Source organism: Erpetoichthys calabaricus, chromosome 18, assembly GCF_900747795.2.
Source record: "Erpetoichthys calabaricus chromosome 18, fErpCal1.3, whole genome shotgun sequence".
Classification (NCBI taxonomy): domain Eukaryota; kingdom Metazoa; phylum Chordata; class Cladistia; order Polypteriformes; family Polypteridae; genus Erpetoichthys; species Erpetoichthys calabaricus.
In genome coordinates, this window is record NC_041411.2 from 12,055,147 (window position 1) to 12,081,186 (window position 26,040).

The window sequence follows — 26,040 nt, forward strand, 5'->3', positions numbered from 1 at the left end:
TCAAGCGCCGCCAGGGGAACAGCGACGCCGTCGCCAGGCAACCACCGACTTCCCCGCTCCCTCCCGCACTTTCCGTTTTTTTTTTTTTTTAACGAGTGCAAATCGATGGCGTTGCGACGTTGATTCCGAGGAGCGGCTCGTAGGTGGGGCGCGTTGACAAAAGCCGGAGGTCGCTCGCCGTGTCTCTGTGCCCAGTTCGGTGCCTGCCTGTCGTGCGCACGAGCCGCCGGCCCGATTGGTAAGACTAGCTGGGCTGTATCCCGTGATGCCTCGCTTTATTTTGGCCGGTCGCTCAGGGAGATGAGATCTGGCACGAGCTCGCGGGCTGTCGAGGAGCGACGCGCCGGACAAGACATCTGTGCTCGTGTGACACTCGGGAGACGCTGACGAGGGGAGCAACACCGCGACAGGTGAGTCCGGGATGGCGTGAGCGGGGGCGTCGCCGAATGACGGGGCGCGGGGGGCTCTGGCGCCGGGAGGAGACGGGCACCTCATCAGCGGTGCGCGACGGTGACCTCTACACGGTGGGCCTCGTCGAGACACATCGGTGACCCACCGAGCGCGATGTCCTCGACGGGGGAACGCGGTCCCGGGGCGCCTCTTTTGCGCAGGCGAGGATGAAGGAGGATGCGACCTGCCCGTCGTCCTCTTTGCACGCGCACCGGGGGGCTGACAGGTTGAGTGTCCGTACCGCAATGCGGGGCGCCCGGCCGTCTGCTGAACAAAGTTTCATTGTGCGGGCTCGGAGGGTTCGGATTGAAATCAACGAGCTGCGAGTCGGACGCGCCTGCCCATCGACACCCACCGCAGGGGAGGACCCGAGTCCAGACGGAGCACCGAATGTCGCCGCTTAGCCCGGGCTCGGTACTGGTGGCGTCATTTTAATGTCATTGGCGACTCGGTGTGAATTCGGAGATCTGGGGGATGCGATTTAGTGTCATGTTTAAGAAGTTCATTCCGCCGCTCCTTTTGTTGTCGTGGCCGGCCGCATGCTTGGCATTGTGTCACAAATCCGTGACAGAGCCCCACCCAGACTATGTGACGGGCACATCTGTGGCGGTGCCCCCATGCCTAAGGATGTGCCCCCGAGAAATGGCCGCTGTTTTAAAGCGCATGCCGACGGGTCCTATTTTTGAATTCCTTATAGTAAATCAAACCTAGTGGTTGGGCCGGTGGAGAGTCGGATCTGGGAATTAAAGGACCACCTCATTAAATAAAATCAGAAAACAATCATTTGTCACCCAGTTTAAATCCTCGCCTTTCCAAATAGTGGTTGCATTTCCATTTTTTATTAAGCAATTTGAAATGGTGACAAAGATGTGACACGAGGGTGGATATGATTTGGATTTGTCCTTCTTGCACATTAGAAAGTCGTTCAGTTGCAATGAAAGGGGGTGACTCTGTGAGGCACAAAGAGTGAAGAGACTTATCAGCAGTGGGGGGCTTTGAATAAGTGGGGCAGCTAAACGAGTCGGACGAGTACAAAACCAGGATGAGTGGCCCCTGAGAGTCACAAGACTTGCTTCCTTGGTGTGGATGAACACAAAATCAGGAAGCGGGCGGGCAGGGGGGTGTGCTTTATGGATTTGATAGTTTGGGTTCTTCAAAGGTGGTCTCCATGCCCACCGTACTTAGAACACAAACTGCTTCTGAAAAGCAAAACACTGACAGTATCAGCAGGAAAGAAAATAAAACACAGAGGTCCAAGTTTGTTTTACATGCATCACATTGACTCCACACCGCAGAAGGCCACTCACACGCCCGCAGAAGGCCACTCACATGCCCTCAGCAGGACAGTATCAGGCATGAAGACCCAGTGCCGTCAAAGCAGCCATTTAGTTTTAGCATCCACCGTCATAAAATGACAGGTGTCTGTGTTGTTGTTGTGTTTCTGTCATTCCAACAGATGGTGTACCACAAACATTAACTCTGCTTTTAGGATTCCCTACACCAAATGTGATTTAGCAGACACATGCATTGCATTTGTCAATAAAATGCATTTGAGTACAACAACTGTTTGTGATGCACCATTTGTTGGAATGATAAATGCAAAGCATTGTACTACTACTTGCAGTACAAAATATTTTCCAGTGGATGGTGCACTGCAAACGTTAACGCTGAGCTCTGTGTACATTCCTTATGTTTCAATCTGTCTAGCGCTGCTAGTGACTCTGTAAAAGAAAAACGAATTGAGGGTTGTTCAGGCCTTGAACCCGGCCTGACATTTCCTGTGCCCTTTATACACACACACACACACACACACACACAGACTAAAGCCTGTTTGAGTCCATTTGCAGTTTGCCAACCTCAGTGGTGCCTGAAGGTTTAGTTAGCTCTCCGTTATTGTTGCTCAGATGGCATTTGTCTTTGTGACCGGGCAGGTGTGGCGAGGGCGCCAGTGGAGTTGGCCGTTCAGATTTAGCCGTTTAACTGCTGCTGCGTGGCTCGTGTGGTGAAGGACTGACCTCAGCTTTTTTGGTGTTTTGAGGACGTTTGGAGCAGAGTCTTCATGGTTTGTGAAATAAAAGTAAGGATGTCTTCAAAACAAGCGGCAGGCTGCGAGTGTCACCACTGAAGACATCACAGAGCCACGTGCCAGCCCCGCCCAGGAGGGGTCGTCATTTTGGTGGTCAACAGTGCGGCCATTGTAGACGTGTTTGTCCTTGCCGGCCTTGGTGTCTCCTTGTTTGATCAACTGCCTTCGCTCCATTGTATCAGCTAAAAGTGTTCCAGCCAGAGGGCTGACCATTTAGAAGACGTGAATGCCTTTACAGGGTGGTCTTTCCTGCAGAGACTGAAGATGAAAGGCGGTCAACCCTAAGATGTCACTTATGGCCTTGTAGTAATGTGGGACGTCAGCATGGCGCCGTGTCTGCAGTTGTACTTTCCAGTGCTGTATGAGAAAAGAGCCGTCGTAAATAATTAGGAAAATCCGTGGCCCAGCAGCACTTATCTTATCAATACGGAAACTATTAGAACATATTTTCACAAAAAAAAAATCAATACATCCTCAGCGGCAGCAAATGGAGGTTCTTAATGGTGCGCTAAGTGAATTATGGGCACGTCTGATGTCTCGTGGCGGGCACAGCCAAAATGGCCTTGAGGAGCTGGTCCTGCACGCCACTCGCCTGGCCCTTTCAGTGCCCTGTTTGAGCAGTTTCCTGTTCTCCTTGTGATGCTGGTCGTGCCGTGGCCTGCAAGGCCTGATATCCCTTATGATTTATAGATGTTTGCACAGATCTGACTCGGGGGTTAGTGCTCACTCCCCGGAGATGAGGGCCTTCTTTGTTAACGCTATCATCATGGGCAGAGCAGGCTATTAAACCTTTTGCAGGGATTTTCGGCTCGATTCCGTTTTTTGGTGCAACTGAAGGTTTAGTTAGCTCTCCATCATTGTTGCTCAGATGGCATTTGTCTTTGTGACCGGGCAGGTGTGGCGAGGGCGCCAGTGGAGTTGGCCATTCAGATTTAGCCGTTTAACTGCTGCTACGTGGCTTGTAATTGAGCATTGGTGTCAGAATTGGGATATTTAACAACATACGTGAACACAGCTTAAGAAGAGTCGCATGCTCTCCTGTTATGTAGACAATTCATGGCTGAGCAGTGCAGCAGAAACCCCCTGAAGTTGGAGACTCTCTGAGCTCTTCCACCTGATTGGAGTTCATGCACGTGGCTCACCTCGAGCACTGGGCAGTAGAAGAACACAGGAACGGCACCCGCCTGTGTCACGGCCCTCAGTGACGCGTCCTGCTCAGCGAGCTGCCAGGCACTTGGCCATGTGACTGGTGGCAATGCCATGGGCTTTTTATGAGATCAGGAAAAAATAACGAAGAGCGAGAGGCGAATATTACAACAAACGTTAAACGTGTTCTTGGGAGGGTCGTGTGGTATGGCAATACTGAGAAAGTACCGGAAAAATGCAAACTTTAAAAGGGGTGTGGGACCAGCTACAAATAAACGTCGACTTCCCTCTCAGTGTGTCCATCCTGCTCAGAAAGCCCCCAGCTACAGCTGCAATGGAAATGTCCGTTAGCAAGTGGGACGACCCCCCCATTGTCTCAACAAGATTGACACCTCAAGTCAGAACAACCCGCCACCGCCCTGCTGCTTCGACGCTCACTTCATTCTGTCAGGTGGTGTAAGATGAGGTCTGGTGCCGGGGTCCGAAAACTGGTACTGAAGCTAGCGTCTCAAGTTCTAGTGGTGGTCCAACACTAGTGCTTAGGCAGTGGCAGCTCATCGCGTCTTTTTATCTCATTCAGGAATCTGTTTGCCCACCTCGTGTAAATGGCGGTCCCAGTTAGCACTTTGTCTTCTTCATTCGTCGTACAGTGAGTTTCCTCCGCCTTGTAAAGCTGCCGGAGCGCCACTTGCACGTTCACGTTGTGCGCCGTTTTCTGAAATGTCGTTCTTTACGAGTTCACCGAGCCTCAAAGGCTGGTCTGCTCTGCGTGTCCCTTTTGTTTGCTACCCTTCTGATTTTTTGGTGCTTCGCAGGTTTCTGATTAGAAAGCACAGGGGTTCAAGATAAGCCCCCGAGGTGACCTCCCCCGATGTGAGGCTCTCTCCTGCCCCCTGTCATCCGTGTCTCTTTGGTGCCACTTGAGTGGAGAGCTGATTGATTCCTGCTGTTCCTCCTCCACTTGTCCTTTTGTGCTGACATTACTGTTGCTCAAGAGATAAACAGAAAGGTCTGCGTGTGGTGGTCTGTGATTTGGAGAAGATGCCACGTCAGGTGGTCTGGAGATGCACGAGAGGGAAAGGAGGACCAGAGAAGTGTCTGAGGATTATCCAAGATATGTATGAGGGAGTGAGGACTTGGGGGTAACGGACAAGAGCCCAGCCGGAGGAGGTCTACACCAGGGTTGTTGCCTCTTTGATCCGGTTATGGATGTGCTGAGTTGTGGGATTAAAGGCCAGTTGTCCTTGTGCAGGCTTTTTGTGTTGTGTAGCACCGGAAAAGAGGAAGTGGAAAAGTTGGAAACATGGAGAAGGGCATAACAAGATAAAGGACTGAAGATAAACATGAGGAAGAGGAGGAGGACAGAATATCTGAGGTTTCATGGTGATTAGGATTTAGGAGTTGGCCTGCAGGAAGAGCGACTGAAAAGAGGGGATACACTAAAATATTTAGGATCAGTGGCAGCAGAAATAACCCACAGGGGGCGGTGGGGATGGAACAACTGAAAGGAGGCCTTAGGAGTATTGTGTGAGTGAAGGTTAAATGTAAAGTCCTGAAGAGAGTTTAAAGACCACCAGTGATGTGTGGAGGCGAGACGTGGGCAGTAAAAGGAGCAGAGGAGAAGAAGTGAGATGTGACAGAAATAAGGTTGACAGGGATGTGTGGAGGTACAACCAAAGGGGGAGAGATAACTAAGATAGTCCAGGAGAGCAGGCTGAAGACCCTGAATATGTGATGGGAATGGAGGATAAAGATAAAGAAGGAAAAAGCCTCGACTGGTGAGGTGACTGAGGAAGGTTAATCAAAAACAGAAATGGGAAAAGAGGAAGAAGAAGACTCACGTTCTCTCACTGTCTGTCAATGACTCAGCCTGGGCAAAACCCATTGTGGACCACCAGGCAGCACAAGAGACACACAGGACTGAGAGGCGAGTGTGACAGTGACGGCTTCAGGGGAGTCAAATGTACCAAAACGAAATTCTCAGCAGATGTGTGACACGGCACTGTGATGCCTGGGTGTAGTTGGGGGTGGGCACTTGTTCAGTGGACCCCTGTGTGAGCAGAGCACTCGTGGGCCTGGTAAGGGCAGGTCTCCTGCACCCTCAACACCACCTCTAATGTGATGTCTTTCACTGCTTGCGTCTCCCTCCTAAGCTGCGATCTCCTGTGCCCACAGTGCTGACTTTGGGTGGATGGAGGGCAGTGGTAGCACAGAGAGAGTCCTCACCTGTCCAGTTCCATTGTCCAGCAGTAATGGACTACTGACCACACACACTGGTACTCACCCACTGTGCACAGTGGCAGAGGGACATGTTGGCAGAAGTAAAGCCCGCCATTGTTGTGTTCGTTTAATAATCCACCAGCGAATGAGCCCCTCAGAAGATAGCAGCAGGGGTTGTCCGCAGACTGAGCGCCATGTATTTGAGATGTGGCTTCATGGGGTCATCTTGTGTGAGTCTGCTTGACGTGTTTCACTGTATGATGAGCTGCACTCGAAGTGTTCGGCCATCGGTGAACACAGAAGAGCAGCACAAAGAGTTCGGCCATCGTTGGGATCTGACTTGGGGGCTTTGGAAACACGAGGGACCCTCTTTAAGAAACGTTAGAGCAGGCCGATTTGTTCCAAAGTGGTGCAGTGAAGGCAGGCTGTCCATCAAGAGCACATTTTTACATCTTTGTTAGCCAGACGAAGTCTCGGATGTTTTCCTCTCATACAAGGCTTTCTCTTGTCGGGGTCTTCCAGCACGTTTGCTTGTCTTGAATGGTGCTGTCGGGTTTGTGCTCTCATTCAGCCACTTCACTTCATTTTTAGCTGTTAAGTCATCTTGTTTTGGTCGAAGTGCAGGGCAATGGTGTGGAGAGGATTTCTGCACAAGACGAGGGCCAAGCACCCAAAGCTCTTCATACGCCCGTCCTTTGTTGCTGTTGTGTCCCTGGTGACGGGCCGAGGCCGACGTGAGATCTGTGACAGCTCAATGGCACGTCTCTTTTGTTTGGCCTCGCGAAGTCGGGCTCCTTACATTCTTCCTGTTCCTTGTGCTTCTCTTACTTCATTTCTAAAATGGAGAAGCAGGAGAACCATTGGCTTTGTTTGCTCTCTCCGAGTTCCTGCTGGCCCCTGGTCCATTGCCCTGAGCCCCTTGCTGTGCGTTAACAAGCGGGACTCCTGCCCATGTGGCCCAGAGTGTGAGCAGCGATCCACTCCGTAGTTGGACAGACGCCATTCTGATGACCGACCTGGCCTATCGGCTCAACATTTTTCTCAGCAAAGCAGGTGAATCGCAACGTGGGGTCTCTAAATAAGGCAAATCATCAGGTGACAGTGTGGACAGGTGGTGATGGCTGGCATTAACAGAACAGGGTGTCACACCTGACGACTGCCGGCTTCGGTGTCTTTAATTCCAGAGATAAAGCCAGGTGGGTCAGTGAGCTCTGAGTCGCATGCAGGGGACCTTTAGAGGCACTTTAAAGATTTGGTGCCCCCATATATATGAGCCGCAGTGGACGACTGACCGAGACAAGAAGGACCACACGAGCCTTGCTGGACCGTGTGCCACTTACCAGATTCCCAAGATTGCTCCATATCATTAACCTGTATTGTTATTATTTTTATTATTTTTTGTATATATATGTATGTCATTTTTCACTAAATGTGGGAGCCCCCTTTTGTGGAACCTGCTTCCGCTGCACCATGTGGTAAATCCACCAGTGGAAGTCTTCTGTGGTGCCCCCCTTGCCTTGTGTGTGTATTTTGCTTAGTGGGTGGTCCCGCCCTGGACACCAAGTGGAGTTGGTTGACGAGACGTGCGTCGCTTTACTGTTCTGAGACACAAACTCACAAGTGCGGCTCAGGCGTTAGAGGGGGTCTCACAATGAGCACTTCAGTTAAAATGGCGCCGTGGGTGTTCAGTGAGGCCCTTTGCTGATGGAGCAGACGCCTGTGTTTAATATGGAAGAGCCAACTAGAAGGCCTGTAAGCTGCAGTGTTGAGCTTTGAGATTCCACGTCCCTCATGTTGAGGGGGGCCGGCTGACGCCATCTCGTGGAGGTTTTTGGTATTACAGAGTGAGAAACTTGCAGTTGATGCTGCAGATTAACGTTTTTAAAGTTATCTCTCATAAGTCAGTTCATCCATGAAGGAGGTGTGCAGTTGGATTCATTCCTGTGCTCTAAGCGGCCCACTGCAGTGATCACGGCGGACTCCATCACCAGCCGCTTTCAGCTGTCCGACTGGGGATGACCAATGTCGTCTACTTTTTAAAGAAACCCCCCCCCCCCCATTTTACAAGTACGGCAGGTTCACCAGCCCTTTCTGTTTCCACTTTCCATTCTGTTGTTGTACAACAAACATGAGAACCCGGACACACAGACCCCTCTTTTGGCTGCATCTCCCCTCCAGGTGAGTGCTTCATTCATTGGGCATCAGCTCTTGAGCCCACTCACACAAGCCCACCCTTACAACCTGGCTGATTTTGTCAGATTGAGTCTCGGTGGTCACCGCAGTGTGACGGGGGCTTCAGCAGAAGTCTCATTCCGTGGACATGTCAGTTTGCACACAAGCGTCACTGGTGTTTGAGTTCCTAACCTGGACGTCCCATTTTCAGTAGGGGAAGTAAACATCAGCTTTCCACTTAATCCCCCCAGAATAACCCCTCCCCCCATTGCTTTACACTCGCTATTGTGGTTGTGGAAAAACGTTGTGGACGTCACAAAACAAACCAAAGGTCCCGTAATTGCTTCGATGCGAGTGTCACTATTACAGGGAGGCTCGAGTAAGATGGTGAGTTTGGAGTTTTCCTTTTTCCTAAGCAATAGGGACCACCATGGCACTGATACTGAGGTCTGAAGGCGGGTATCGATACCAAAGTCAAAATTGTGGTTCTGATCCAACAATCAAATCTTAAGCGGTTAGGCGCCAGACGTTGGACCCCCGAGGCCACTATCAGACAGATCTCTTTGGGACACTCAGAGTGTGTCCACCAAAAGCTGATGATGTGGTTCAGCAAAGGGTGAGCTCGGGTTTGGCTGTGTTTGAAGGCGCCAGCAGAGGACCAGGCGGTCCGTCGGCATTGTGAGTGTCTCCCGTCCCCGCTGGTGTGCTTATCATATCCATGTTTGTTAAGAGAATTTCAGCGGGATGCCCTTTGTAGACGGTGGTCCTGATTAATGTCCAGAGGAGGCAGCTGGGACCAGGAGGCTTGGCTGAAGTTCACGAGAGATCGACTTCCTGTCGCAGTGAAATCTGATTAGAATGGGCTGCCAGCGCCATTAGCACCAGGCCGAGGGCACAGCGCCCGCTCCGTGTGTAGTGGATGATGCCACACACCTCTTGTAGTCCGTCAGTCCCGACTCGCGCTTCGTTTTTTATAGTGAGTCTGAGGAGCTTCAGTGGCGCTCGGTCCGAGACATTTAGCCATTGGACGATTGCAGCGCTGGGTGAGTGTTTGTATGAAGGACAGAAGTTCAGTCAAATGATAAAAGCAGATTATTTAGAAATTAAAAGAACATTCACAAAGGGCGGTCCACAGTGTATGACGGTGCAGGGCCACGTCCTCAAGTCGTGTTGAGACCCTCGTGTTTATCACACTGCTGTCGTCTCGTCCCTCCTTATTGTGTATTGAATTGCACTTTCTGCTTGTTTCAGGTTGGAAGAGCCGTCACCATGTCGAGAGTAAGTCTGGAAAATCAGCTGCACAGTGCCCAGAAGAACCTGCTCTTCCTTCAGCAGGACCACGCGCACACCCTGAAGGGTCTGCATGCAGAGATACGCCGCCTGCAGCAGCACTGCACAGGTGAGGACTGGCCTGAGCGGCCGGTGGTGGGGAGGCTACCCCATGGGGATGGGAATTAGACATTTAAACACGGACCACCCTCTATAATGAGAGGAGACGTCGCACTCCAAAAGGACCCTCGACTTCATGTGGCTGCTTTGTTAGGCGGCAGCCTCGCCAATCACCGTCCAGGTACCCAGAAAGACACTTTGAAATCGTTTTATCAGCGCACACTGTTTCTAAGGGACATTTAGTCGCATGTCTGGAGTTGTCACCTAAGGAAAGAAAAATAACCAGTGGACGCAACATGGAGGGGGTGAGAACACCCCATGGCGGGAAGTCCCAGGGGCTTTGTAGCACATTGTGTTGCACGAGTGGCGCCCTCTGGCTCATGTTGGTATCGGGTACAATGCCAAGGCTTTGCCCAGCACTGAGATGTCCGAGTGTTCTCTGTGAAGGGGTCAAGATTCCTGCCCTTGGCCTTACTGGCTAAACACTAGCGCCTGTGGAGTGTTTGAGGTTCACGTGGGTAGAGCTGAGTGTCGTTAGTAGCAAAGTGGAACTTCACGGCATGCTGGTGGACATCTGTGGTTTGTATTTAAAAAAAAAAAATAAAACACCAAAGTCAAATAGACGGATACTGAAGATCTAGAAGGCCAAGCGTCAAGAAACGCAAAGGAGCAGAGCGGATCCACATGGTCCAGCACAGCCCACCAGGGAGTCCAAAGGGCTGTTTAAAAGACCCTGAAATCCGGTGGCAAAATATTCAAAGTGACAGTTAACAGAAAGCTTTTGTGTGTGTGTGTGTGTGTGCGCGCGTGTGTGTGTGTAGAGATTGTGGGCAAGGAAGAACAATCAGAGATGGCTGAAAGCTGGTGAGGGCTCGTGAGCGATGCCCCAAACACCATTGAGCGTGCCTGTTCTTTATTTTGGGGTGACACATGAAGAACTGTTGCTGTGTTTCCAAAAAAACTCTCATAATTCAAGTCTGTGGTTTCTTCTCTGAGCCGCCCACAGTAACTAACATTAAACGAGACTCGGCCCCGCATGTCCCACGTCGGCTGGTATGTTTCACTGGCACTTCTTGGACACAAATGAAGAGGACCTCAGAGCCTGGGCGGCTGTCGACTTTGTTTCAGAAGGCCCAACATGTCCTGACCGCACCTTCTGTAGAGCCCGAGTTATGCAACACTGAGTATGTACCACAGGAGAACATTCATAAGCCCCTCTTAGTGCATTTCAGGGGCACAAACCCTGCACAGCCTCGGTGGGGGCACTTCAGAGTAGCCACCCAGCCTACTGCTTGTCTTTAGGGAGGTCAGGAGGAAACAGCCACCCTGAAAACAGGAGTGGGCGGCCGCTGGACGTGGGGGGCACAGCAGGGCAGCGACTTTATGGACAGTGCGGAGCTGTCACACTGCTCCAGTACACTGCTCACCCTGTGACACATCTTGACAGCTGTGGGCACCCGTTCACGTGACATCGAGCTTACACACCATTTACACTTCTGTCACTGCATGACCACTTCCTCCTGACAGACGGACTCCCCTCCTGGCTGATCAGTTTGTCCAGCTCCTACTTCTGGGGTCTTGAATTGGCTAAGGAGCCCCCGCAGATCATTCAGAGCTTCTCCTAACTGCCACTGGAGTTTCTGTAACCCCATAGCCCCGCTGTCTTTTAAAGGCCCAGTAACCCCTCAGACATGCAGCCATCATATCTGCTCTCGGCCTTTCTTTTCCCAGGTAAGATTCCCTTCTGCCGCTTTACAGCATGGTTGGCTTCAGGCAGATACCGTCACCAGTATGCGGAGGTGGGGTTTAGTGCCACCTGTTGGTGGTGGCCTGTTATGACTGTCAGTATCATAATTGGCATAGTCCCTTGACAGACTGAGGGCATAGCATCAGGCCTTTGTGATGCCCTTAATAGCAGAAGTCTCCCACTGTACCCATAGGACAAGGACCACGCGTGTACAGCTCCTCCTGTCTCCAGGTCACTGGTCACTTCACAAGCCCAGTGTGTTCAGATTGTTCTAACCGTTTTGAGATGTTTACAGCATAAGCGCCCGGCCGTCCTCCCTGTGACACTCAGTAGACTGGTGTGCCACGCCGCACCGCACTTTAGTAGTTGTTGTTGTTAAATGACCGTTGATGTCTCGGTTTGAATTCAGCACTTTGACGGCTTCCTTACTCAGAGGGAGACTTGGGGGTCCTCACTAGGAGTCGCATGCTTGTCATTTCAGTGCTATTGTGCCCCTTATTAGGAGACACTTTGTGAGGAGCACAGGTGCCTTTGACTTGGTGTCGTATTTCCACTTTCTTCTTGTTCAGCACTGCTCCTGTTTTTTCTCTGTTTCCTAAAGAGGCAGTTTGCGGACATTCCTCATGATTATTAAAGATGGTGCTGTGGCAGTGGGCAGTGCAGTGCCCTTTGTTGCCTCTGCCTGCGGCTCCAGCACACACTGTGGGTGACCCAGACAAGTGCCAGGCCAGGCAGTCTCCACACTCACCCATTAGTTCTTCAGGAGATGTCTGGGTGTGAGAGCCTCTGGAGACATCATCAGCATCGGAGAAGGAGAAGGTGCTTTGGTATTGTGAGTGTGAAGTGACAGGGATGATGAACAAGTGATCAGAGCCCACAAGGCGGACTTCGTGTGAGTGTCGGGGGGCTGTGCTCGTGAATCTGTGAGCCTGAAAGGAGTTAACATCGACACTTGACAGCTTTAAGTAAACCGAGACTACGATGGTAACCAGCAGGGTCCTGATGAATCATTTGCCTCCTTGATGTGACCAGACCTCAAAGACAGACCTGCTGGGCCACTGGTGCCACACACCACGATATTCAACATCAGTCTTCAGGGGCTATGTTTTAAATAGTATTACACAGACTAATATGTGAAGACCCCCACCAGAGACCACCTGGACTTTGTCTGGATAGGGCATTGATACTGCAAGTGCAGCCTTCGTGTTGGAGTGAGCTGGCAGAAGTCTGGAAAACTGCCACATTCATGTAAGTGAAGTACAACGTGAGACCCCCCAATGTGCAGCAGCAGTGAATGTTGTAGAGGAGTTTGGATTTGAATTGAACATAAAGGGGCGCCAACTGTTCAGTTTCATGGCTTTGTGTCCGCTGTTTGTTTCAGTTTATGGAAGACCATTCATATGATGCTGATGTCGCTTTTTGTTTTGTTTTTCAGACTTGACCTATGAACTGACGGTGAGGAACTCCGAAAGCTCAGGTAAGATCAAGCGGGCTCTCTTATCTGTATGTCTGAACCCACAATTGTGCATGTGGGACTTGGTGGGTCAATTATTGTTAACTGTCACCCTAACCTGCTGAGCCATCCTGCACCCATGACCTCATGACAGTAGTGCCACTCAAGACCGGTGGACAGCTTGGGCCCAGTAAAGGTTTGTCTTTAATCTTTTCATTGAGTGAAGGGTCTTAGTGGTCCCCACAGTGACTTTCTGTTTTGACACCAGCTAAGGTCATGGCTTTTGAAGCTCAGTCCTAATAACGATGGCTGGTCAGCCCGGCCTGCTGTCTCCCACCCTGGTCTGTGTTAATGGGACTTGCCCATCATCACTTGTACGCACACGCAGTTTCACCCTCTGGTTTCCACTCTGTACAGAAATGGGGGTTTCAAAAGCAGCACGGTAAGACCCCCGTATGTCCACATCAAGGCCTTTATCTTGTACTTTAACTGGTTAAACACTTCACACAGCACATCAATCCCATCTCCACTAGAAATATTTAAAAAAAAAAAAAAACATGGAGTAGAAAGGCGGTCCGAGGGCAGTGGTCCGAATGTCAGTTTTGGACTTGTTCCCCACTGCGTTGTTCTTCATTTGTAATTTCAGTCGCTCCCTTTGTAATATGATAGACTCCTTGGGATTCTTCCAATGGCTGAGAAGCTGAGTAAGCCGACCTTAGGGGGCTGCCATTCACTCAGAAGATGGCTGTTGAAGGAAGGGGATCAATACTTGGGTCAGGGGAGGAGACAGACGTTCAGTGGGATGTCAACTGAGGACACAGGCGGGAGCGGTGGGCTCTAGAAGAGGTCTCCCAGGGGCTGTGTCTAAATTCGTGTACATTTTGGACTGGGGTCGAGGAGGACTTGTGTGGTTTTGGGCACATCAAGGTGGTTGATGTAAAGCGCAGCTCCGTAGACAGACGGAGAGCCAAACTGTAAGTGTCTGTGTCCAGTGATGGTTCCATTAGTTGTGAAGGTGCCGGACACCATAATGGTGGGAGAGGAGGCTTAAGGGGTCCTAGTGAGCACTCCATATGTGAGATGAGTACTGATTGGAGGAAAGCTGTTGAAAGGTCTCTGCCGGTCTTGATCCCCAAGTGTCTCTCGGCCCAGTGTGGGGGTCTGATTGACACTGATGTCACGGACCGCCCCAGCACCAGACTCTCGGTGGATTCTGCTCTACCAGATTATGTCAGTTGGTGGGTGGGAATGTCAAGAGTGGAGTACACAAAGATGAGAAGGTCCTGGACCAGCATGGTGGTGTTGATCACAGAGCCTGGAGGATTCACTTGAAAACCTCACTGGACCACCTGCTCTCAGTAAGTGACGTTTTAACTGCAGTGGGACTCCGGATGAAGTGTTTATGAAGGAAAATCCCAGAAGTCTGGTTTAGGATCACAGGGAGCAGTGTGGGGTGCAGGGCAGGAACCAAAGAGCAGTTTGAAGAATGGAAGGAAACCTCCTAAAAGTGAGGTGAAGCAATGAAAGGAGACGTGCCGAAACGCCACCGCAGATCAAGGGTCCGTTAAAAACCCAGCATCACGAGAGGGCTGACATAAGGAGGAGGCCATTCACAGTCTGAATGTCTTAATAACCGAACGACACTCCCTCGGGAGCTTCAGGCAGCTTTGACATTTTATAACATTCTGCGGGGCATCGATCTGTGCAGGCAGCTGACCCACACTGCAGCCATTTTATGTTGTATGAAATTCCAGAAGAACTTTGTGTTGGGGTTTATTTCTCATACTTTATACAGAAGAGTATCGCCTTTTATTCTGGCCATTTTATTTCAGTTTCCAGTCATGTTTTATAAAATCACGGGCTCGATGTGCTGGTTGTCTCGTCCCCTCAAAGGATGAGGCAAACTTGGGTAATCCTAAAAAAAAATGGCTGTTAAACTGGCGAGGGTGTTAACCTAACTGCAGCTTTCTATTAACACACTGGTCCACTATATGATGAAACACTAAGTTTTGGGTTTTCAGTCCCTCTTGGCATTCTGAGCGGTCAGTTTGGCTTTGGTGACGCGATTGAAAGAGGAATTGTAAATGTGAGACACACAAGGAGGAGTAAAGGTGAGGGAGGCACACTGAGAGTCGTCTTCAGAGACGGGAATTGTAAAAGCGGACAGAAGGCGAGCAAAGCTCCTCAAGTGACAGTCTGACTAGCAGGCCTTATGAGAAGGCACCCGGCCATGAGAGATTCAGACACACGCATACAAGACAGGCGCTGAAGGTACATGCAGGGCAAGAGATTGTATTCCCCTTCTTTGAACGGTACCGGGGTTAGCTATTAATGGAAGCAAACAGAGGTGACCGAAGCAGGTGACAGTGATGAGAGGCAAGTTACCGACAGAACAGACAAACTGGCACATTCTGCCTTCCTCATATCATTTACTGATGTGCCATGTCTAATGATGGAGGGGTTTGTGCAGAAGTGAGGTCCACTGAACCGGTCTTGTGTTCAAATAACTCAACCCCTCTTTTTCCCAATTGCTCCTGTACAGGTTATTTCAAATTTCCGAGGCAATAAGAAGTTGCTTTCCTTCAAGGGAGGCATTTTTGTTCCATCGGATTGTCCGATACTGCGTTCAGTGCGGCAGAGCAGACTTCCCAGGGTTCTCGGTCTTAGCCTGTTTTTGGCGCTGTCCTTTGTGTCCTTTCAGTACCTGCAACACTGAGTGGAGAGCTACAGTAATAACAATGGTGACCGCATCCAGGCACTTGGGTAGTTTTAGAACTGCAGAAAGCTAAGCTTCTAGCTGAGTGTGCCCCATGAATCCACGCCGATGTGATATGTGGGCACTTCAGCTGATCACGAGTTCACTTCACTACCATCTCACGTCTGCTGACCAATGACGGACTCCATCAGCCAGACGTCAATGACTGCTGTTGCTCTCACGTTATGTTCAGCTTCATCGTTTGAGTGGCTAAGTGGCTGCTGCTCTTGACTCAATGGACGAGCGCCTGGCACCCCTTTGTGACTCTTTCAGATGACGTGTTTTGTGTTTTTATCTGTTGAAATCTGTTACTTTTTTTAGGTCTAATTAGTTTCCATCGCCTCTGTTGGTGTTCAGTTTGACCATAAATGGGCGTGTGATGCAAAGCGAGAAGTGTTTGAGTTTATAAAAACTATATAAGAGTTTTAAGCAAGTGGTGCTGGGATACATGTGGTCTGACAACGTTTGAACCTGGCTGCCTGGATGTTGTACTCTGGTGTGTTTGTCAAAGTCTGAGCCACAGATGGCATGTCGTTGAATGACAGCAGTGTTGTTTGACGTCTTTTCATTGTAATGCATGTGGTGTCACCTGTTCTGTTTGACTGGCCTTATTGGGCAGCTGCCTATTTAACTGCTTGTGCTGTTTCCTAATTATGTGCCACTTGATCACTGGTGCCATCATTAAGAGGTCACACACAACTTGCAGTTTCCCACGTCTTCTTGTCTCTCCTGTCTGTTCCTGTACTCTGCCTTGCACCCTTTTCTAAATGCTTCTGTAAATCACTGATAGAAGATTTTGGATGGGATGTTTAGTTTTGTGGGGGCAGCATGCTGACCAGTTAGAGGCACCAAACACAGAAATGCAGCATCAGTGTCAGCTCCCCAAACACTGGACATGTGCAGACAACACCCAATGGACACCAGGCTGACGCTCAGACCCAGAAAGGAGCAGACGGTAAGTGACAAGTGAGCACGGGCTGGGTGTCCGCCTGATGGTCTCGCTCACTGGCAGTCGTGTGCCATCTTCTGCCACATTTTCTACTTACTTTATGTTCTCTTTAATTTTCTGAAGTGTTGTGTCTAGAATTTGGTGTCGTAACATAAATGTACAAAATGGTTGTCAGTGTTAGGGTAGCAACACCTTGAGCTGGCATTGGTCCATTTCGATGTTGGTGGTGATTGAAGCAGCACCTGTGGGATTCAGAGGTTAGTGATTTATCTCCTTTGGGGTGGGGCCAGGTGTAGCATAAGGTGTGGGGGGGCCCAAGGTGTAGCATGGGGGGGGGGGGGGGGGGGGGTGTTCTGGGTTGGTGGGACTTGAGCCACCAACCTTGGGTCTCAGGGTCCATCGCCTTCTCCCCTGGACCACGGGTCCCCTTTAGAGTTAGGCTAAAGTTGCTATTTGTATTCTCCACTCACACACTTTAACATAAGAGTAGATCCAACCACTCACCTGGACAGTGGGGGGCTTCCGTGGGGACCCTTCGCCGGAGGTGGGATTCGAACCACCAACCTTGGGTCTCAGGGTCCATCGCCTTCTCCCCTGGACCACGGGTCCCCTTTAGAGTTAGGCTAAAGTTGCTATTTGTATTCTCCACTCACACACTTTAACATAAGAGTAGATCCAACCACTCACCTGGACAGTGGGGGGCTTCCGTGGGGACCCTTCGCCGGAGGTGGGATTCGAACCACCAACCTTGGGTCTCAGGGTCCATCGCCTTCTCCCCTGGACCACGGGTCCCCTTTAGAGTTAGGCTAAAGTTGCTATTTGTATTCTCTACTCACACACTTTAACATAAGAGTAGATCCAACCACTCACCTGGACAGTGGGGGGCTTCCGTGGGGACCCTTCGCCGGAGGTGGGATTCGAACCACCAACCTTGGGTCTCAGGGTCCATCGCCTTCTCCCCTGGACCACGGGTCCCCTTTAGAGTTAGGCTAAAGTTGCTATTTGTATTCTCTACTCACACACTTTAACATAAGAGTAGATCCAACCACTCACCTGGACAGTGGGGGGCTTCCGTGGGGACCCTTCGCCGGAGGTGGGATTCGAACCACCAACCTTGGGTCTCAGGGTCCATCGCCTTCTCCCCTGGACCACGGGTCCCCTTTAGAGTTAGGCTAAAGTTGCTATTTGTATTCTCCACTCACACACTTTAACATAAGAGTAGATCCAACCACTCACCTGGACAGTGGGGGGCTTCCGTGGGGACCCTTCGCCGGAGGTGGGATTCGAACCACCAACCTTGGGTCTCAGGGTCCATCGCCTTCTCCCCTGGACCACGGGTCCCCTTTAGAGTTAGGCTAAAGTTGCTATTTGTATTCTCCACTCACACACTTTAACATAAGAGTAGATCCAACCACTCACCTGGACAGTGGGGGGCTTCCGTGGGGACCCTTCGCCGGAGGTGGGATTCGAACCACCAACCTTGGGTCTCAGGGTCCATCGCCTTCTCCCCTGGACCACGGGTCCCCTTTAGAGTTAGGCTAAAGTTGCTATTTGTATTCTCTACTCACACACTTTAACATAAGAGTAGATCCAACCACTCACCTGGACAGTGGGGGGCTTCCGTGGGGACCCTTCGCCGGAGGTGGGATTCGAACCACCAACCTTGGGTCTCAGGGTCCATCGCCTTCTCCCCTGGACCACGGGTCCCCTTTAGAGTTAGGCTAAAGTTGCTATTTGTATTCTCTACTCACACACTTTAACATAAGAGTAGATCCAACCACTCACCTGGACAGTGGGGGGCTTCCGTGGGGACCCTTCGCCGGAGGTGGGATTCGAACCACCAACCTTGGGTCTCAGGGTCCATCGCCTTCTCCCCTGGACCACGGGTCCCCTTTAGAGTTAGGCTAAAGTTGCTATTTGTATTCTCTACTCACACACTTTAACATAAGAGTAGATCCAACCACTCACCTGGACAGTGGGGGGCTTCTGTGGGGACCCTTCGCCGGAGGTGGGATTCGAACCACCAACCTTGGGTCTCAGGGTCCATCGCCTTCTCCCCTGGACCACGGGTCCCCTTTAGAGTTAGGCTAAAGTTGCTATTTGTATTCTCTACTCACACACTTTAACATAAGAGTAGATCCAACCACTCACCTGGACAGTGGGGGGCTTCTGTGGGGACCCTTCGCCGGAGGTGGGATTCGAACCACCAACCTTGGGTCTCAGGGTCCATCGCCTTCTCCCCTGGACCACGGGTCCCCTTTAGAGTTAGGCTAAAGTTGCTATTTGTATTCTCTACTCACACACTTTAACATAAGAGTAGATCCAACCACTCACCTGGACAGGGGGGGGCTTCTGTGGGGACCCTTCGCCGGAGGTGGGATTCGAACCACCAACCTTGGGTCTCAGGGTCCATCGCCTTCTCCCCTGGACCACGGGTCCCCTTTAGAGTTAGGCTAAAGTTGCTATTTGTATTCTCTACTCACACACTTTAACATAAGAGTAGATTCAACCACTCACCTGGACAGTGGGGGGCTTCTGTGGGGACCCTTCGCCGGAGGTGGGATTCGAACCACCAACCTTGGGTCTCAGGGTCCATCGCCTTCTCCCCTGGACCACAGGTCCCCTTTAGAGTTAGGCTAATGTTGCTATTTGTATTCTCTACTCACACACTTTAACATAAGAGTAGATTCAACCACTCACCTGGACAGTGGGGGGCTTCTGTGGGGACCCTTTGCCAGAGGTGGGATTCGAACCACCAACCTTGGGTCTCAGGGTCCATCGCCTTCTCCCCTGGACCACGGGTCCCCTTTAGAGTTAGGCTAAAGTTGCTATTTGTATTCTCTACTCACACACTTTAACATAAGAGTAACACTCACCTGGGTTGTTGGTGATTTTTGGTTGACCAGAGGTGGGGATTGAACCACCAGCCTTGGGTCTCAGGGTCCATTGCCTTATCCCCTGGACCACAGGTCTCCTACAATGTTTAGGCTAATGTGTCTATTTGTATTCTGTACCCATGCACTTCAACATAAGAATGACACTCACCTGGATGTTGGGATTGAACCACCAACCTTGGGTCTCAGGGTCCATCACCTTATCCCCTGGACCACAGGTCTCCTTTAGCAGTTAGGCTGAAGTGTCTTTTTATGTTCTCTCAGGGTCGTGCACTTCAACATAAGAGTAACACTCACCTGGCCATTGGTGGTGGGGACCTTTGGTTGGCCAGGGTTGGGGATTGAACCACCAGCCTTGGGTCTCAGGGTCCATCACCTTATCCCCTGGACCACAGGTCCCTTTTGCTGTTAGATTAAAACAGCTATTAGTGTTATCTACTCACCCACTTCAGCAGAAGAACAGCTTGGACCACTCATCTAGGCATTTGGGGGTGGGTGTTGGGTGCATGGTTGGATTTGAACCACCAACCTTGGTCCTCAGGGGCCTTTTCCCCTAGGCCAGGGGTGGGCAAATTCATTCCTGGAGGGCTGCAGTGGCTGCGGGTTTTTGTTCCAACCCAGTTGCTTAATTAGAAAACAATCCTTGCCAATAATTCCATTTCATGGCTGGTTAGTACTTTAACTCTGCTATGTCAGGTCATTCTCATGTCCTAGATTTTTTTTTTCCATTCTAAAGATATCATCCAAATACTTTGAAGTGTAAAACAGATGGGTAATTCTCAATCCTTCACTTTTTTCTCTTCTCTTTCCTTCCAAGTATTTAATTAAACCAAATAGTGCCTGATAAATACACACAGGCGTAAAGGGTAACAAGCAAAATGGATAACTGCTGGTTTCTTTTGTCATTTGCACCTTATTGCTAATAAGGAGCAATTAAAAACCGAGAATGCAGCTGTTTAGATAGATAGATAGATAGTTTAAGACTTAAATAAGCAATAAGGGTTCAAAATCTTAACGAGGGAGACAACTAAAATGAAGCAGAAGTGTTTCTTGAGCAATAAGGGCTTCTTATTAAGCAATTGGGCTGAAACAAAAACCTGCAGCCACTGTGGCCCTCCAGGAATGAATTTGCCCACCCCTGCACTAGGCCATGAGTCGATCCTGGGCTTAATCTAAAAAGACTACTTGTGCTCTCTCTGATGTGACTACACAATTACCATCAAGAGGGGCTTCTGCACAAACAGTGAGTGCCTTCCATGTGTCTCTCCCTCAACATCCTACGCTTACGACCTCCTCTAAATCTTTTTATTAAACTCTAATTTGGGGCTGATGACTTAATTGAGTCCTGGCCTAATTACCCACCTGTTGAGTTGTGGGTGGGGTGTTGATTATAAAAGAAGCTTCTGTGGGGGTTTAGGTGAGAATGTGAGAAGAGAAGAGAAGAAAAGCGCAGGAAAGGACAGAGCGAGGTATGGAGAGTTGGGGTTGGATGGCCTACCTTTGTGCTTTTTAATTAAAGAAATGTAATTGTTATGCGCTAGCCATCTGTACAACAAATGTGGAGAGTGTGTATCTACTGTGTTAACTCTGTGAAGCCAGACAGCTGCATTAGTGTTGTCCTCCTGTCTTGTTTCTGTTTTGTGTGTCTTTTTGACAATAAACGGAGTCTGTTTTTATTGAGCTGGTTTTAGTTTTTTTTTCTGTATTTTGTCGTCGTTTCCCCCCCCCCCTCTCACTTGTGTGCAGCCTATTTAAATTGCCCTAGTCCTTTTGGTAGGCCATAACGACTACCACCAGGGCAGAGAAGCGAACTCAACTGTGAATGTTGGGCTTTTAGGGTCCTTGCCTTTGCCCCTCAATAGTCCTGCCCTTGGTAGACCATCTTAAAACCGCCATTTGTGTTCTTAATCCCCGATGTCGACTGCTGTGACCGTTCACCCAAACATCAAGTCCTAGGCCTGCCACACTTTAGGCCAGGGGTCCTCCATCCCAGTTGTAGAGGGCCACAGGGGCTGCAGGTTTTTGTTCTAACCTGGCTTCTTAATTAGAAAGCAATTCTTGTGAATAATTAAGCCTTGTTTTAACTCTGCTATGTCAGCTCCTTCTCATATCTTGGATTTTCTTCCCCTTTTTAAGGATCTCATCCAAATGATCTGAAAACTAAAATGGAGGAGTAATTCTCCGGCCTTCACTTTGTTCTCTTCACTTTCCAAGTATATAATTAAACCCAATAGTGCATGATAAATTCACACAGGTGTAAATGGTAACAAGCTAAATGGAGAAATGCTGCTCTTTTGTCATTTTCATGTTATTTCTAATTAGGAGCAATCAAGACTAAAATAAGCAAGGGTTCAAAATCTTAACAAGTGAGGCAACTAAAGAGAAGCAGAAGTGTTACGTGAGCAATAAGGGTCTCTTATTAAGCAATTGGGTTGGAAGAAAAACCTGCGGCCCTCCAGGACTGACTGAGGACACCTGCTTTAGGCAGTTGGCAGCAGGGCCCAGTCCTCTAAATAAGAGTGCCACAGGGCAGAGACATGCAGGGCTTTAACCCTCGTTTACCTGCTCAGACTGTCCAAGTACCCAATGTGATTTGTACCCTCGGGTGACATGGGCTTGTTCAAGCAGAGGTGGAAATTGAACCAGCAACCCTGGAACTTGAAGCCCAACACTTCATCCTCAAACCACAGGCGGGGTGTGGCCCCGAGTTAAAAGTGGTGTTAGTGTAAAATAAAAGGCAACCTTACAAACGTCCAGTCAGCTACTGCGTTTAGCCCTGCCTGTGGTTACTGTGAGGTTCTAGGACAATCGCCCCGTTTGCTTTCATTCTCTTGGCTAATTCACCATTTAGCAGGTGACCTTCACTCTTGACTGGCCAAGTAGAAGTCCGGCAGACGTCTTTGGTGGCACTGGCACCAGGCTTCCTTCCACTGTATTACTAACAGTAAAGCCGAGCGAGTGTGCTGTCGAGCCCTGCTTGTTAACAGTGGAGGCAGAGCAGCACCAAGATGGGCTTTTTTGGGCCTTCTCGATGTTTCTGGTTTAAATTTACTTAGTGATGGTGACTTTGTTCACCTCTAGGTCATGTGATTGAGCCAACAGTGACCCCTACCTCAACACAGCTGAGAATTTCTGGTCTGCAGGTCATTTAGTGAGTCCTATAAAGATGTGCCTCACGTTCATCTGCCACAACTGAAGCCTGGAGGTGTCCGGGCAGCGCATTAATGTGTGCCAGTTTTAAAATTCACTTACGTTTGTTTCAACAGGAACGGGGGACTCCCGCTGTGATGAGCTGAGGAAAAAATGTGAGGAGCTGGAAACTCAGCTAAAAGCCAAAGAGGAAGAAAACACCGCCTTGTTAAGGGAGCTAGAAGAAAAGAATGCCATGATCTCCGTGCTGGAGAACACCATCAAGGAACGGGAGAAGAAGTACTTGGAAGAGCTGAAGATGAAAAGCCATAAACTTAACATGCTGTCGAGCGAGCTGGAGCAGCGAGCTGGCACCATCGCTTACCTGACCTCTCAGCTGCATGCCACCAAAAAGAAGTTGATCGCCACATCAAGTGGCACATCGGACAGCAGCCCCAACGTGAGCCCAGTCATGTCGTCCTACAAACCCGCACCCCCCAAGGAGAAAATGACAGACACACCACGGCGAAGGATGAAGAAGAGCCTCTCGCAGCCTTTGAACTCTGAGTACGCTGAAGTGTACCGGCTGGGCTCAGATGGCCGCAAGTTGCTGCTGCGCGAGACCATGGAGGCCATGCCTGACCCAACACCATTCCTTCTGGCCAGAGAATCCTCCGATGCACAACTCTTGAAAGAGAGGCCTTTGGTAATCCCCCCCATTCCTTCAGAGCGCAACTCCTCTGCGCCACACTTCAGTCTGGGCAGAGATAAGCAGCAGCACAAGGCACACATTGGGGTGGCTCACCGCATCCATCATGCCGTCGCTCCGAGCACAGAGGCCCAAGTGGAGACCCTGGCTGTGGATCAGGTAAATGGCAGTGAAGTTGTCCGCAAACGGTCAGGCGCCGACAGAACTGCTTAGGCTGACCGAGCGAGTGATCCAGTCCGATGGGCTGGTTTATGCAATGCACTGTGCTAAGAGATTCATCCTTAATTCATCTGCTCCGAAGGTTCTACACTTTGAGAGACTGCATGCCAAAGGTTTTAACTGCCTCTGTCACCTTGCCTACACCTACCATACCAGCTTTACTGTGGCACCTCCAAGGCCTTCCTCTTCGAGTCTGAACCAAAACACAGCCAAACTCAACGGCGCCCTCTCCTCGTTGCTTGCTTGTACTGCACAAGTGCGGCGCAACTGCTGAAGGACCCCCCCCAGTGTAAATCTAGTCAGTACTCCACAATGGCAAACCTGCAGCAAGGTGCCAGGCGTCTGCTTCCAATGTCACTAGGCCCTGGCAAGGATGCCTTCTGGGAGTCACATGACAAAGCCTTTGCCTAGATAGCCCCGACTGTGTAGATGTAAGACGAATGGCCTGTCAGTAGAGTAGACCTGGCTTTGGTAATAAAACCGACACTGTCCCACGCCTGCCTCTGCCTGATTCTTACACGCTGGAGCGTCAGCTCCTCTAAGACTCCTGGTGTTACCCGCTGGCTGACCCATAACAGCAGCACCGAGTGTACGTTTTGTGTTGGTTAATCATTAAAAAGATAACAACCTTTAAAAATAAGTGACTCATCTTTAATAAAATATTATAATAAACAAAATATAGCACCATGATGTGAGTTGAACTGACATATGTACATAAATGCAGTACGTACACAGAGCGTCCAGAGGCTTCAGTCTGAGTTGAGCGTGAGGCAGACTCCTTGCAATACCCAGTGGGAGTTGTGCTGCTTTGTGAAAAGGTCAGACTCGAACACCAGGCCAACGCCCATGGCATTTCTCCTCATGGAGGTCGTGTAGACGGGCGTCCTTAGCGTATTCTGGAAGGAGACAGAGAGTTATTAAACAAAATGACCTCAAGCCCGTGATGATCCATCAGTACAGATGGCCTCACCTACGGTGTCTGCTCACGATTTGAGCCTCTGGATTACAGAGTGACCCTTTCAGCCAGTAGAGTGGCCATTCCTTACAGAAGACAGCAGACTCTCTGTCAGCCTCACTGCCCAGCTCATTACACGTACCATGACGAGACGTTCAGAAAGACAGGCGACTGCTGGCCATGAAGCTTACTTTCTCAAGGTGGGCACCTCTTTCAACACAATACTTGAAGAGCTGTGTTCAACACCGTAGAGGCCAATATCCTACTCACGCGCTTGTCCTGTAAATAATGAAGTCCCAACTAAACTATTTTTTCTGAAAATTCCATATTTGAAAATCAAATCTGCAATTCTCTGAGTCCGCCTCATTTCCATAACCAATAACTGCTACAGATTTGTACAGAAAGATCCAAAACCTGATTTATGCTTCAGAAACGGGTCTGTCAAAGGCCCCATCAAGCCGGGTAGTGGTCCGCTTCCTCATTTTGGCACTCTACTCGTATCATAAACACATCGATCAGATGAGACAGGGCTGAGCATTATGGGTAAACTGCTTTACTGATTGTACTGGGTCAGGGTACAGCTTAACCAGGGCCAAAAAGTGCTAGAAAACAAATAAAGCTGAAGGTTCTAATTCTGTCCATCCCAGTCGGTCTGCTTGGACAGGTCACTTCTGCGGGCTGTGATGGGGAGCTGGGGCCCAACTGCTACAGCCGTCAGCATGCTAAAGGACTCCCTGTCAGGTGGGCGCCACTCCGAAGTAGAGGAGCACTCGGCCACCAAGAGGTCTTCACTGTGGTCCTGTTCTCCTGTTGACGGCTGTGCACACATCAGGCTTCTGTCGCCGTCTTTTCAGGTGATTTCCAGGTTGCGTTGACCACAATTGTAAGGACAAATTGCAATAAGTGTGGGCACAGAAAAACATGAAGACTTTACAAAATAAAACAGCTTTGACAAACTCTTGTGAGGGGAGGAAAAGTGTAGCATAGTGTTCATGAAAGCACCAGCATAAACTAGGGAGTGACAGGGACAACTGCACCGCCGTCTGGAAGGGTCTCGCATGACAGCACAGGAGCCAAGGGAGCTGTGAAAGGGCACGCGGGTTTGGTTCAGAAATCTTTAAAGACGGACAGGGTTGGGCGACAGTGGAAAGAGCAGGAAATGGTTTGTCCCATGTCCGATGACATCCTTCCTCGCGTGCGCTAATCGCCATGTCACACCTCTCCCTTCAACATGAGAAGCGGGTCTTTTGTTATTCACTACTTGGTAATAAAACTGAAGACGCCTCCCAAGTTTGTTCTGAGATATTTCAGGTTTGAGGTCAGGCTTTCATTCTGGCTCACCTTGTCAGAGGTCTGCTGACCGGCAAAGCCATCGCACTAAGGTGACTTTGAAAACACAAAATGGTGAAAGGGATGCGCTGAGTGAAAGGGCAAACGAGCTTAATACAGGAATGAAATAAATGAACTGCCGACACGCGGCCTCTCCAGGCTGCGTCTTTTGGTCTTCTCCTTCTCGGAAGTGGACGGCCGCCAGGTGCCATACTTGGGGAAGCTGTCAATTTATGGAGGTACACTGAGAGCGACACGTGCTAGCTGTTCTGAACGTGTGTGGGACGATACGACCGCACATCGTGAATTATTTTCTCAATAACAGTGTGGCATGTGGATAGGTTGTGCTTATTCTGAAAACAGAAAGCCCCATCAAACATGTCTGTCAGCCCTGCCTTGAGTAAATCCATGAGAAGAAGGCATCCATTCCTGTTGCAG

At 49.9% G+C, this 26,040-nt stretch overlaps 2 protein-coding genes across 3 annotated transcripts in view; one reads left to right on the forward strand and one right to left on the reverse strand.

Annotated features, from left to right (window-relative positions):
* The first annotated feature begins 81 nt into the window (after positions 1-81).
* On the forward strand, positions 82-23,746 carry ccdc92 (coiled-coil domain containing 92). Of its 2 annotated transcripts, none has more exons than XM_028825224.2 (4): positions 82-410; positions 9,326-9,473; positions 12,646-12,687; positions 22,528-23,746. In XM_028825224.2, exons 2-4 carry the CDS (start codon positions 9,344-9,346, stop codon positions 23,310-23,312), a joined length of 957 nt encoding a protein of 318 aa, XP_028681057.1. In that variant the 5' UTR covers positions 82-410; positions 9,326-9,343; the 3' UTR covers positions 23,313-23,746. The 2 variants fall into 2 exon arrangements, with proteins under 2 accessions (XP_028681057.1, XP_051777546.1); XM_051921586.1 differs by lacking the exon at positions 82-410 and adding an exon at positions 503-524.
* A 201-nt stretch (positions 23,747-23,947) lies between these two features.
* Positions 23,948-26,040, reverse strand: part of dnah10 (dynein axonemal heavy chain 10) — a 112,071-nt gene continuing 109,978 nt past the window's right edge. Inside the window, exon 76 of the mRNA XM_051921587.1 lies at positions 23,948-24,214. Coding sequence (XP_051777547.1) covers positions 24,068-24,214 — 147 coding nt within the window. The 3' untranslated portion in view covers positions 23,948-24,067. The remainder of the gene's footprint in view (positions 24,215-26,040) is intronic.

Excerpts from the sequence above, each read along its gene's own strand:
- ccdc92 (XM_028825224.2), top strand. The coding sequence starts at position 9,344 with ATGTCGAGAGTAAGTCTGGAAAATCAGCTGCACAGTGCCCAGAAGAAC. Across the intron at positions 9,474-12,645 it reads CCTGCAGCAGCACTGCACAG|ACTTGACCTATGAACTGACG; the intron begins GTGAGGACTGGC and ends TTTGTTTTTCAG. Across the intron at positions 12,688-22,527 it reads GAGGAACTCCGAAAGCTCAG|GAACGGGGGACTCCCGCTGT; the intron begins GTAAGATCAAGC and ends TTGTTTCAACAG.